Here is a 13,216-nt window from a genome sequence, read left to right on the forward strand (position 1 = left end):
TTTTTAAAAGCTTAGTAAGTGTATTTTTGTGGCTATGAGTCAGATTATAGCTAAAAATGACTCAAAGATCTTGATACAGATTCCAAGCTATGGTCTGGAAACTTTCTCCTTTTGAAAATTATTGTAACTGTCACAGATCAAAAACCACATTTGTTAAGAGATACTCTAATCCAGCATCTTGCTATTTATATTTCCATAGAGTTATAAATCAAGTTTCAACAGCAACAAAACCAGCTGAGTGATACTATAGTTGCTATTATGATAAAAAGGTATGATTCTGAAGTATTTACTTTTATCGGACATAATAAAACATTTTGTAATGATAAATCTTTGACAATAATTTACAAAATGTACTTATAGTTTCAAAAGGTGCAGAATTGTATGCAACTCAAAAATCACTAAAGGAAAACCGAAGCAGCCAAAAGAAGGAGCACTATGAGGTGAGACACGGTGACCGGGAAAGCTTCCACTGGGGTGTCTAGTTTGGAGCTCAGAGACAGAAGATGGGTAGGTCACTGTAGGGGCAGTCCGGTGGGCCATGATCTCCTCCAACGACACAGAGCACAACTGGCAGCACCAAGAACCTTGTATAACAGGTGCACACGAGAACTGAAAGCACCTCCCAGGTGTTTGAACTTGTTACTATTCCTGCTCTGACATTTTATACACCACATACAGTATCCGCAAGATTCACTGTCCATGAAATCTGTAAAATCCTCCATGTCGGAAAGCTCCTGGAACCCAAGTGGAGCAGCAGGTTCCAGGCTGCTCTCCGAGGTGTGGCAGACGTGGCCTGTGGGGCCTAAGACACCTGTTGACAACTCTGGAGTCTAATCCTGGAAACAGGTGAAATTAAGGGCGCATCATCAGCACATCAGTAATGCAGGCCCCCTGAGAACACAGCAGGCAGCGATTACTCACCGAACGACTGGCTATGTGAAATAAAGCTCATAATCTGTCAGGAATTTTACATCTCCGGATATCATAAATTATATTTGCAAACATCTATTCTGTCTGAATATTGGATCCTGTATCAACAAGGCAACATAAACAACAATTCCTCATGCCATGTGGTTACTGTGGATGATTTAGAGAAAATGCAATGCTTGCCATGAAGACAATGGCAATTTAAATAAGTGATCATTAATCACTCTTTATAAAAAAAATTAGTTAACCCGAAGACACTGATCCCTTGAGGCGATTTCCCAGCAACTACCTTACTGTCTAGCATGGAAGACACAGTCCTGGGGTTTCTGGTTCCGGGAGTCCAGGCTCTCTGCAGGGAAGCCTGGTGGCACCTCAACACACCTGATCATCAGGCGTGAGCTTCACAGTTTCTCAAACTGGTAGTCCTGAATAATATTTCCAGTTCACAGAGGTTAAAAATCAGATAAAAACAAATCAACACGAAACAGAAAACAGAAGCTTAGCCATAGGGACACTTCTGTTCATCTGAAATCCTGCTGAAAGTCTAGGCTTATTTCCTGTATTAGATGTGGTCACTGTTCTTCAAGCTCTACCCTCCCAAAGACGACCCTGAACTAAACACTGGCCTCACAAATGCCACAATGCAAACATTCATTAAGTAAGTTTTAGAAACACAAAATTGACATTTTAATCTCTTCCAAGAGCAAGCTCCTCCTAGGTAAGCGCCACACACAGCAGTTGCTGCTGCTGGGGTGACACACTCTGGCGGCGGCAGGCAACAGCAGCAGCACTGGCGGCTGCCTCTCCTGGGCGGCAGGCCTGCCCTCCAGGGGCCTTACTTCGCACACCCACTCTCCCTAACCAGGAGCTGGCTTCCTGGGAAGCCGCACAAGCAAAACCGCAGAAGCAACACCTGGTTGAGTGGGCCTGAGGCTGTACCCGCCAGGCGTGAGTCCCAACTCCGCTTCTCGTGGGCCTTCCTCTGTGCTGCTGCCCTGGGAAGCTCCTCTTTCTACGCCCCTCCGGCTGCCTTGGGGAAGCTCATATTCAGCAGTCCAAAACCTTGGTAAACTGATGATGAGCGCCCGTGCGGCCCGTTTGACCTGACTGCATACACACCTAATGTGATTTGAAATTAGACAACAGCGCGCAGCTGATGGCCAAAACCAAGTTTTGCAGTCCTGGTACGCAACCAAGGGTGGGAGAAGGGAGACTCCTAAATTAACATCTCCTTGAAAGATTCTCAAAGTAACGCTGCGCGCATGCTGTTCCCTCTCCGGGAGACGGCGGCGGACCCGGGGAAGGATGGTACGTCCGGGAGCCCGGCCTCACCCAGGGCCCGCGGGCCGCCCGCGGGCGCCGCCGCACCTGAAACTTCCAGGGATCTCCGTCTCCGCTACCTTCCCCCGCAGCTTCCCTGGTGCGGCTCTCGGCGACGATCCATTGTTCCCCAGGCTCTAAAGCCCATGTCTGCCAGCGGAGTTCCCGCTCGGTCATGAAGGGACTGTCCACTGGCCCCGGCACTAGGCGTACCGAGGTAGGAGCCGGGCGCGAGGGCCCAGCGACTCCCCCCTCACCAGAGCCAGGGCTGCACCCCTCTTCCCCTGCCCACCAGCGCCAGCCAGAGGCCGACCCCCTCCCCAGACCCCGCTCGGCAGCGCCCGGCCCTACCTTGAAAGAGGAAGGCTTTGGTCCCATTGTGCAGCCCTGGGACCTGGCGCACTCCGGCCGTGGACTCCCCCAGTTCGAACTCCGTCAAGACATCAATCTGCAGCGAGGGATCCACACCAAGCCCCCACACTGCTGGAGTGGGGAAGGGGAGGGAAGAAGGAAAAGGCTGCATCAAGAGAGGAGCCGCACGCCTGGATGCAGGACTCGGAGCGGCTGCTCGCCGCCCAGAGCCTACCTGCGAGCAGCAGCCACGCCGGGAGCAGGCGAGCCCGCGGCCCCATCTCGCCGACCCAGCGCACAGCCCGCTCCGCGCAAAGTTCCCGGGCCGCAGACCCGGGCTGGGGCGCGACCCGCTTCGCCATCTCCAGGGCAGGCACCGAAAACGCGGACCTGCCCCGCCCCTGCTCCAAGCCCCCACCCGGAACCGAACCGGTCGGCGGCGAGGCCGGCACGCACCTGCTCCAAAAGCGCAGAGCCAACAGAGGGTCCTCAGCAAGCCCGAAGACTCCATGGCGCGGCTCCGCTCAGTCCATCGCCTCCCTCTGGAACAGAAAAGAAACGCCGAAGAGGTTCCCGGAATCCAGCGGGAAAAGCGTCGCCCCCCTGCCGCTGCCTCGCATCCACTCTTTAGCGGGATTAACACGATTGGGCCGCCTAAGAAAGGAAAGGGAGGCCCCCGGAGCGCGGAGAACTTGGACCCTCCAATGCGCACAGCCGCTCCCACGCAGCGCCGGCGCCGGCGCCGGCGCCGGCGCCTGCTGGGAGGGGGTGGGGAGGGGTCTCGGGAGGTCGGGCTTGCGGGCGAATTCGCTCCCCAGCCGGGTGAAAGCCGCCCAAAGCTCGCTGGGCAGCAAGGGATGCGCCCCAGAGAGCCGGGCGAGGGCGGCCTCACCGCGCGTCTTCGCCGCCGCGCGAACCTGCAGTACAGGCAGAGACAATGGAGAGAGCGCGGAGCCCAGGACCCGGCTCCCGGGGAGAGGGGGCGGGAGGCCAGGGGTGGGGAGGGCAGCTGGGGGCCCGGCTGTGCATCCTCCCCAGCGCGGGCTCCTGGATTCCGAGCCGACCCAGCGAGCCCCAAACCGCGGCAGCTTCCGCCCTCCGTCCTCCACTCCCGCCGCCCGGGCCACGCCAGGTCCTTTCGGGATCGCAGATCGACACCCTAGGTGCCAAGTTGCCGGCCGGTCCTTGCTCTCACCCTCAGCTCCGGCTGCGCGTCAGAAGCCAGGCAGACAGACCCGGCCACCAGCCGCAGGGGCGCGGCTAGAATGCGCGGTGCCCCCCGCCCCCGCCCGGCCAGGGCTGGGAGTCCACCGCTGTTGTGTTCTGCTCCGGGGCGGCCCGGGCGCGGCACCCTCTCCGGGGAAAGCGCAGAAGCCCGAGGCCCAGTAAAGAGAGAGGTGGGGGCCGATGGCACAACTGGGAAGCCCGGCGAGCCTTCGCGGAGAGGCCCCTGCCCAGGGCGGGGCGCTGGAGAGCTTCCCTGGTGCTGAGAGCGCACAGCAGAACTTAGCCAGGAACCGCTGGACAGCTCCCAGGCCGCGGGCGCCGGGATCCGGCCTAGCTCTCGCTGAGCGAGATGAGCAGGGCGCCTACCCACACGGAAAAGGACGAATAGGAGACTAGACACAGCTAGGACACACGGATAGAAGGGCAGATGATAAATGAGTAGGCAGGTAGGAAGGGGGATATACAGATAATGGATGGAAGATGGACAGATGATTGACAGGCAATTGATAAATGGATAATACATAGGAACGGGAAAGAAGACAGATTAAATAGATTAGATGCACACAGATGATAGATAAATGATTGTAGATAGATGAGAAACAAGCAGACTAGATCGGTAATTGATAAGGATATAAATGAATGATAGATAAATGATTGTAGATAGATGAGAAACAAATGAATGATAGATAAATGCATGATAGTTAAATCCAAGAAGATAAGCTAGACAGAACAGATGAACAGATAAATCATATCAAATTTTCCATTTAATTCTATCTTTAATTTGGTAAACTTTGAGGAATACTACAATACTTACATAGGATAAAATATTGTATGAAATTTCTCTGGTTTGCAAAACAACACCATGTAAAATTCACATAATTTAATTCAAAATAAATTCTTCAACAGGGAATTAAAGCTGGCTCTGGAACACTATATCCAAAATATTAAGTTGAAGTGAGCATCTACATAAATTACATAAAATAAAGTTTAAATAATGCTATCAGAAGAAAATAAGAACGCAACAGACATGCAGGTGCGTATACACGTGACAATTACTGTACGTGTATTTCGGCACAGCAGAGTTGCAGCAACAACACTGATTCCTCTCGCTCCCAGCATGCTGAGAGCTGGGGGTTAGTGGGCCTGCGCCTAGCACCCACACACACTCATGCTCCCTCCAGAAGGATAGTATTTTTGTACCCAAAATTATTCCAGTTGAACCTGCCCCTGTAATTCCTCATCCTAATTAATAGTATGGAACAATTAACACGTGGGTCCAGGGCAGAGGGAGCAGAGTGTGAAGTTTGGAAACCACAATGACACGAGTCCCTGGCAGAGGCTTTCAGCCTGAGCTCTGACAGTCTGGGTTGCACACTTGGTTGGAGCTGTCTTTGCCTTCTAGAATGAACAATAGCATTCTGGGTCGTGACCTGATGCATTCCACTACTGCCAACCTTGCACTTTATCTATGTGTCATTGGTCTCTCTTTGTGCAGCTTTTTATTAATTTTTTTTTATTTGAAAGCAGAGTAAAAGGAAGAGGGAGAAACCTAAGGAGAAAGAGATATTCCATCCACTGGTTCACCTCCCAATTGATGGCAACAGCTGGGGCTGGGCTAGGCTGAAGGCAAGAGCCTGGAACTCCAAGTCTCCTCCAAGGGTAGCAAAGGCCCAAGAACGTGGTCCATCTTCTGCTGATTTCCCAGATGCACAAGCAGGGAGCCAAGCTGGGGAAGAGAGCAGCCAGGGACTCGAATCACTGTTCCAGTATGGGATGTCGGCATCGCAGGCAGTGGTCAGGCATTGAGCCAAGCACCAGGCCCTGAGCAGCTTCTTAGATGTGTGCTCTCCACACTCCCTCCTTGTGCTGCCACTGCAGCTGGGATGCAGAAACCCTAGCACTGCACAGTCTCTTTGCCTCTGTTCACTCAGGTGTTAGATGCACCTACACCAAAACTCCTTTCAGACAGTGCTACTTTTTTGCTTGTAATCATTGTAGTAGGCATGGCAGCATCTCCCTACAAAAGCAAACCAACCTTTCCTGACCCTAATCCTTAGAATCTGTGAATGTGCCTTACATACAAAGAGATTTAAGGATACAGATGGAATTAAGATTGCTAATCAGCTGACCTTAAATAAGGGAGATTATCTTAAATTTTCTGGAAGTACCCAATATAATCACAAGGGTCCTAAAAATGTGGAGTCAGAAGAGGGGATCAGAGCAATGGGATGGGGGTGGGGGGCATGTACTTGCTGTTGCTGCCTATGGATATGCAAGGGCTGGGAGCCAAGGTTTGTGGCCACCTTCAGGAACTGGGTGGGACATGGGAAAGGACACTGCAACAGCCTCCAAGAGAGGAAAGGACACTGCAACAATCTGGTGTTAACCCAGTGAGCCCCAATTTAGGCTGTGAATTACAGAACTGCAAGATGAGCATCCACAGTTTGCATCTCCTGACGGTGGATCACAGAGTTACAGCATAAATTACATCATCCAAAGAAAACCAACGAAAAGGAACCACGCATGAGAAGCACACTCAGAATGGTCAACTCTCCTTGACTGTGATGGGTCCCTTCTACCACAAACACATTTGAAAGCTAAGTGAAATGTCCAATACGTTCACTATAGATCAGCTTTGAATTAAGAAGAGAGTATCCTGGCCAGCACCGCGGCTCACTAGGCTAATCCTCCGTCTGCGGTGCCGGCACACCGGGTTCCAGTCCCGGTCGGGGCACCAGATTCTGTCCCAGTTGCGCCTCTTCCAGTCCAGCTCTCTGCTGTGGCCCGGGAGTGCAGTGGAGGATGACCTAAGTGCTTGGGCCCTGCACCCACATGGGAGACCAGGAGAAGCACCTGGCTCCTGGCTTCAGATCAGCTAGGTGCGCCGGCCGCAGCACGCCGGCCGCAGCGGCCATTGTGGGGTGAACCAATGGAAAAGGAAGACCTCTCTCTCTCTCACTGTCCGCTCTGCCTGTCAAAAAAAAAAAAAAAGAGAAGGAGCGGCAAGATGGCGGAATAGGAAGGGAGCACACTGATAGTTCAGCAAGACACACAGGTTAATAAAAGTGGAGATACTGCAGGGTCAAGGAAGAGTAGGGGAAGAAACAGCAGAGGAAACTCTTCCGGAACTAGTGATTCACAGTGGACCTGCGTGGAGAGCGTGGGAGCCCAAGTTCGGGACACCAGCGGCAGACTCAACACACCAGCGCTGGAACGCGAAGTGAGCCAAACCTCAATAGCCCGAGACACCAGCGGGAAAAAAGAAAGAGGAGACTAGAGGGAACGAGGCTTGAAACTCTGTGGGGAAAAGTTCACCAGGCTAACTAGAAGAGAGAGAGGAAAAAAAAAGTGACCAATACGGACACGAGTTTCTCTCTTTCTGCTCACCCCTCAAAGGCTAGCAAGACAAAGAGCAGGCGCCATTTTGGACATATGCCATAAGCAGGGCGACCTCAGGTCTGCACCAGCCCTGAGCCTAGCAGAAAAACCTGACTCTGGGGGGAGGGGTGAAATAACAGGAGATTAGCATCTAACTTGGCAACCCAGTGGGAGACTGCAGGAGAATTGGAGCCCACACCAAGGGCAGCAGAGATTCCCTGTGTGGTCCTTTGGAAAGAGCTTCCGATCTCTAGCTCCTGTGGGTATATCATTTGCCTGCTAACTACCTCCAATTACATTCAGCTGTGCGGAATTACTTCCCTTTTGAAGCAAAAAAAAAAAAAAAAGAAAGAAAGAAAGAAAGAAAGAGAGATTTACCACGCCTAACCTGGGAGTGTCATCTTTGACACACCCTCAACCCTGAGGAACCAAACACAGCTCTCAGTCCACACTTATCTCAAGCCACTAAGGCTCCACCGAAAGAAGACAGTCCACTTAATATAGAGCCATAGTGTAACAAGAAAAAACACCACAGTGAAGAAACCAAATATCTCCAACATGCCATACAACAAACGCAAAAACCAAGGTAACAAGAACAAGGAAGACACTATGACGCCCCCAAATGAAAAAGACACCCCAATTCAAGATTATGAAGATGATGAGATAGAAGCAATGCAAGAAGCAGATCTCAAAAAATTGATAAGAACATTAAGAAGTTCTCAAAAACAAATTCTTGAACTACAGAAATCCTTCATGGACAAGATAGAAAATCTCTCTCGTGAAAGTGAAATATTAAGGAGGAATCAAAATGAAATGAAACAACCAGTAGAACATGAAACTGTGATAGTGACAAAAAACCACAATGAAATGAAGAACTCAATAGATCAAATGACAAACACATTAGAGAGCCTTAAAAACAGAATGGGCGAAGCAGAAGAGAGAATATCAGACTTAGAAGACAGAGAACAGGAAAGGAAACAGGCAAACCAAAGAAAAGAAGAAGAAATTAGAAATCTAAAAAATATTGTCAGGAATCTACAGGATACTATTAAAAAACCTAACATTCGGGTTCTAGGAGTTCCTGAAGGCATGGAGAGGGAGAAAGGATTAGAAGGCATTTTCAGTGAGATACTAGCAGAAAATTTCCCAGGTTTGGAGAAGGACAGAGGCATCTTAGTACAGGAAGCTTATAGAACCCCTAATAAACATGACCACAAGAGATCCTCACCACGACACATTGTAATCAAGCTCACTACAGTGAAACATAAAGAAAAGATTCTAAAAGGTGCAAGAGAGAAATGTCAGATTACTCTCAGAGGATCTCCAATTAGACTCACAGCAGACTTCTCATCAGAAACCCTACAAGCTAGAAGGGAATGGCGAGATATAGCCCAGGTACTAAGAGAGAAAAACTGCCAGCCCAGAATATTATATCCTGCAAAGCTCTCATTTGTGAATGAAGGTGAAATTAAGACTTTTCATAGCAAACAGAAACTGAAAGAATTTGTTGCCACTCATCCTGCCCTGCAAAAGATGCTTAAAGATGTGTTACACACAGAAACACAGAAACATGGTCACCAATATGAAAGAAGGTAAAGGAAGGAAACCTCACAGCAAAAGATCATAGGAAGCTCAATTTCTCTTTGACATAGAATTAAACTCTGATGCTCTGTTAAAGCAATGTGTTAAAGTAATCTAAAAACAAAAAGCAATTCAAATCAATTGGCAATCTACAAAAAGAGTTAAAGATTTTAAAAGCTATAATTAAAATTGCTATATTGGTCTATTATGCTATGTTATATGTGTGTACATATTGTATGTCCACATAGGAAATTTTATTAAGAGTTTTATTTTAAATGGCTTATAGATAAGATTGTCCATAAATTTAAGCTGCTAAAATTAATCAAAGATACATTTTAATTTGTGTGACCTGAATCTATGTATCATATGTTTTAAACTTGTTGGTAGAAAGAAACTAAAAACATTTTAGATGGTTGTGCTTAAGTTTACTGGTTAAACAAACTACACCATGTTAGATATTTAAGAGGAGTTTTCAAATACATGATTCTTAAAATTTATAGAAGGCATTGGACCTTCTGGTAAATGTTTTCTTAAGTTGTTATCTAATGGTTGAAACGGTTTGCTAAGTATTCATGTGATATTGCTATTGTCAGCAAGCGATCTAGGACTTGCTCCCTCATTTCTCTATTCTAAGCCCAACTTGTTCTTTCATTTCTCTATTCTCTTCAAGGTAGGAAACTAATTCTATTATGAAGGAATCTGTAGGATGCACAATTTAATCTTTAGACCTTATAAAAGAGATGGCTAACATTTTTCTGCAATAGCATAGCCAAAATAAGAACTCAAATAATAATCTCATAGCTAGATTCACTTCGCCATCAGCGAAGTATACAGTAAGTAGAAAAAACCTCCCTTTCAGACCAAAGGGAAAGAAAGTTTTAAAGTGAGAATATAATTTTCCTCATGGGCATTGTCTACCTTAGAAAAACTACTACAGAACATGCCTGTGACTATAGACTTGTAGTTCAGGACACCGAAGATTAGAGATGGGACTTGGGCACTCCCTTGACTTGCATCCTCTGGTCTGCTTGAACACAAACCAGGAGGAAAAGAAAGCTAGGCATAAGAAGCAATGGGTGGCAGGCCTATTAATGGCTGATCTGGACAGTGATCTGCCCTCAAGGAGACCCAACAGGCCAGTCCACTGCAGTGGCTTTCAATGTGGTAAGCCTGGGCTTCAGCAGAAGTCAGCTTGTGAAGAGCCCTGGCAGCTCTGCCAAGAGTTGGATCACTGGAAATGGACCTGCCCTGGAGTCGAAGGATGCCCAGCTCAGACCCACAGATCTTATTGGCTCTAAGCTGAAAAGCCCTTCACTCAGCCCAACTTCCAAAGTGACCACTGCAGCTGAGGGGATGGTCAAGTAGGGTCAGCAACATTGCAGGCAGAACTGTAAATTTCTTGTTAGAGATGCCCCCTGCCTTTACCTGGCCAGCTCTCCTCCCAGGCCAGCCAAGTCATGAAAGTCAACAGAGTGCCTTCCCCTAGGAGGTTCACACCTCCCTTAGGATATACCCCATGTGAAGAGATAGATAGGTCTGCTCCTCTTAACTTACAAGTCCTAAAGCCCACCAGATTATTATCAAGCCCCTTCTATCAGGTTCTATTTGCCTCTCAATCAGAAAACTTAATTGTAGCTTAGACAGCACCTTTCTTAGCACATCTAATAATGACTCTGTCCTTTGTTCTAGACCCTGTCTAGCACACTTGGGCCTCATTCCTTTGTAATCATAACCTCTACTCTACGACCAATGGCTCTACTTCCAACCTGTGTGTACTGATGGTCCTCTTCCCCACTTAATGCTGTATAATTGTTCAAACCTGGTAAATGCCACTCTTAGGATCATTGGTTACTATCCTCACCCTGTCTTTTATGACCTTGTCTAAATATGATCAGAGTTGGCAAACTTGGAAGGCTTCCATAGCCTTGGCAACTCATGACGACAGCCTAGGGTGGTTACTGGCGCCATAAACTAGAGTGTCAATTTGTTGGGTCAACAACAGGAGCCACTGTGCACTTGCTCCTCATGTGGGATCTCTGTCCTTAATGTGCTGTACATTTTGATATAATGCTATAACTAGTACTCAAACAGTATGTTTCACTTTGTGTTTCTATGTGGGTGCAAACTGTTGAAATCTTTATACTAAATTGATCTTCTGCATATAAAGAGAATTGAAAATGAATCTTGATGCAAATGGAAGGGGAGAGGGAGCGGGAGAGGGGAGGGTTGCGGGTGGGAGGGAAGTTATGGGAGGGGGAAGCCACTGTAATCCATAAGCTGTACACTGGAAATTTATATTCATTAAATAAACGTTAAAAAAAAAAGAAAGAAAAGAAAAGAATATCCTAAGATGCCAGACAAAAAGAGGTAGCTGGAGATTGGCCAAGCAAGCAATAGATGGGGCGACTAGCACAGGGTGGCACACAGGCTCAGACTCCATGGGGACCAGGCGACGGGGGTGGGTGGCACACTGGAAACCATGAATTATGGCTAAAGGGAGAAAAGGTGCTCTGACAACAGGAGGGAGCTTTTGAGGATGACATTACCTCTGAAAGGAGGCCTTGGAAATTACGCACATTGGCCAAGGAGTTACATGTGACCACCCAGAGAAAGCAAAATCCATCCCAATAAATAGCATATCTCAAGCTCTGCCACAGGTTCACAGTGACATTCCTCACTGGTGCAGGGTCACAGTGACATTCCTCACTGGTGCAGGAATTCTAAAATCAAAACCTGGCGTGAAATTCCCAGGATCTCCAGGGAGCAAATACAAAACACGATGTTTCTCTTCTCCATTCTCTGGCATGCACGCGAAAAACTCCTGCCGAACAGCAGCAGCTGGGAAACACATGAGATTCAGAGTAAAATGGAAGGCAGAAGCCTCTTCAAGGAAAATCTTTGTGGTTTAAGCTAGGTAGAGATTCCTTAAGCAGGAATCATGCATATTAAAAAAAATGCTGTATTTCATCAGAAAAATTTTAAATTCCTTGTTTTCTGATATACAATTAATTAAAATCAAGCTAAAGGTGGGAGAAAATATTTGCAAAAAAAAGTCTAATAAAGGATTTGCTTTTAGTTTATCTAAATAATTCTTGTAATTCAGTAATACCAAAAGAATGAGTTTTTAAAAATTTAAATAAACGCTTTGGCAAAAAGAGATGTACAGATAGCAAAAAAAAAGAAAGAAAAAAGAAAAAAAGTACAAGAAAGATGTCCCAGCATCAGTAGTCTTTAGAGAAATCTAAATTCAAACCACCATAGGATATACACACATTAGGATGGCTAAATATAAACTGACAATTACAAGTGCTGGCAGAAGCAGCTCCCACAATTTGCTAACAAGAAAGCAAAAATACACAGGCTTTTTGGGAATTGTTCAGAAGCCTATAACACATTTACACCTAAGTATTTACACTAGAGATATAAAAACAATTTCCTCAGAAGGACCCATTTTTGAGTGCTTGTAGCAGATTTTACATATTTTACTCAAATATTGTAATAGCTCAAATGTCTGCAGACTGATAACAGGTAAGTGTAGTAAATTCATAGAAATAGAACACCATGGAGGGATCCAAGAGGGCTGAACAGTGAAAAGACACTCTGATTGTGACCACAGGAGGTTTCAAGAAGAACAGGAAAGGGACCATGTTCCCAGGGGACAGCTGGAGAGAAGTTTTCAGTGGAAAACATACGGAAGAGAGGAGAGAATTCAGGGAGCAGCAAAGACCACATACATGGCCAGCGCCGTGGCTCAATAGGCTAATCCTCCGCCTTGTGGTGCCTACATACCGGGTTCTAGTCCCAGTTGGGGCACTGGATTCTGTCCCGGTTGCTCCTCTTCCAGGCCAGCTCTCTGCTATGGCCCGGGAAGGCAGTGGAGGATGGCCCAAGTGCTTGGGCCCTGCACCCCATGGGAGACCAGGAGAAGCACCTGGCTCCTGGCTTCGGATCAGCGCAGTGCGCCGGCCACAGCAGCCATTGGAGGGTGAACCAACAGCAAAAGGAAGACCTTTCTCTCTGTCTCTCTCACTGTCCACTCTGCCTGTCAAAAAAAAAAAAAAAGACCACATACATAACAGCGGCTAGCTGGACACCAGCAGCCATTCCTGGGACCACAGCTGCATAGGATATGCCATCTTATCAGAGCAAACTGAGAGGCTAGGTTGCATCAGCCCACCTCCAGTGGGGATCCGGTCTGAGGGAGAACCTTGGGGCCCCTGCTGACCTTGAGTCGATATGGGAGAGGAGGTGGGGGCAAGGCATGCATTTAGCTCTGGGAAAGGAAACCACACTGCTTCCCTCCCCTCCACCCACCAGGGTGCTCGGCAGCCAGCAAGGGAGCCACCTCCTCAGGGTAAAGTGACTGCGTGCTGCAGTGGCCCACGTGCCACCGGTGGACCGTGTCTGCGGGAGAACTCCATGGTCCCCACTG

At 47.9% G+C, this 13,216-nt stretch overlaps 1 protein-coding gene across 2 annotated transcripts in view; it reads right to left on the reverse strand.

The window, feature by feature from the left end:
* Positions 1-13,216, reverse strand: part of NELL2 (neural EGFL like 2) — a 482,922-nt gene that overhangs the window by 349,239 nt on the left and 120,467 nt on the right. Inside the window, exons 2-3 of one of the 2 annotated variants that reach the window (XM_062195104.1) lie at positions 3,055-3,140; positions 2,599-2,727 (exon numbers count right to left, since the gene is read on the reverse strand). In XM_062195104.1, coding sequence (XP_062051088.1) covers positions 2,599-2,727; positions 3,055-3,109 — 184 coding nt within the window. In that variant the 5' untranslated portion in view covers positions 3,110-3,140. Of the gene's footprint in view, positions 1-2,598; positions 2,731-3,054; positions 3,141-13,216 lie in introns of both variants that reach the window. The other variant, XM_062195103.1, reaches the window with a different exon arrangement.

This window comes from Lepus europaeus, chromosome 6 (genome assembly GCF_033115175.1).
Source record: "Lepus europaeus isolate LE1 chromosome 6, mLepTim1.pri, whole genome shotgun sequence".
Taxonomy (NCBI): domain Eukaryota; kingdom Metazoa; phylum Chordata; class Mammalia; order Lagomorpha; family Leporidae; genus Lepus; species Lepus europaeus.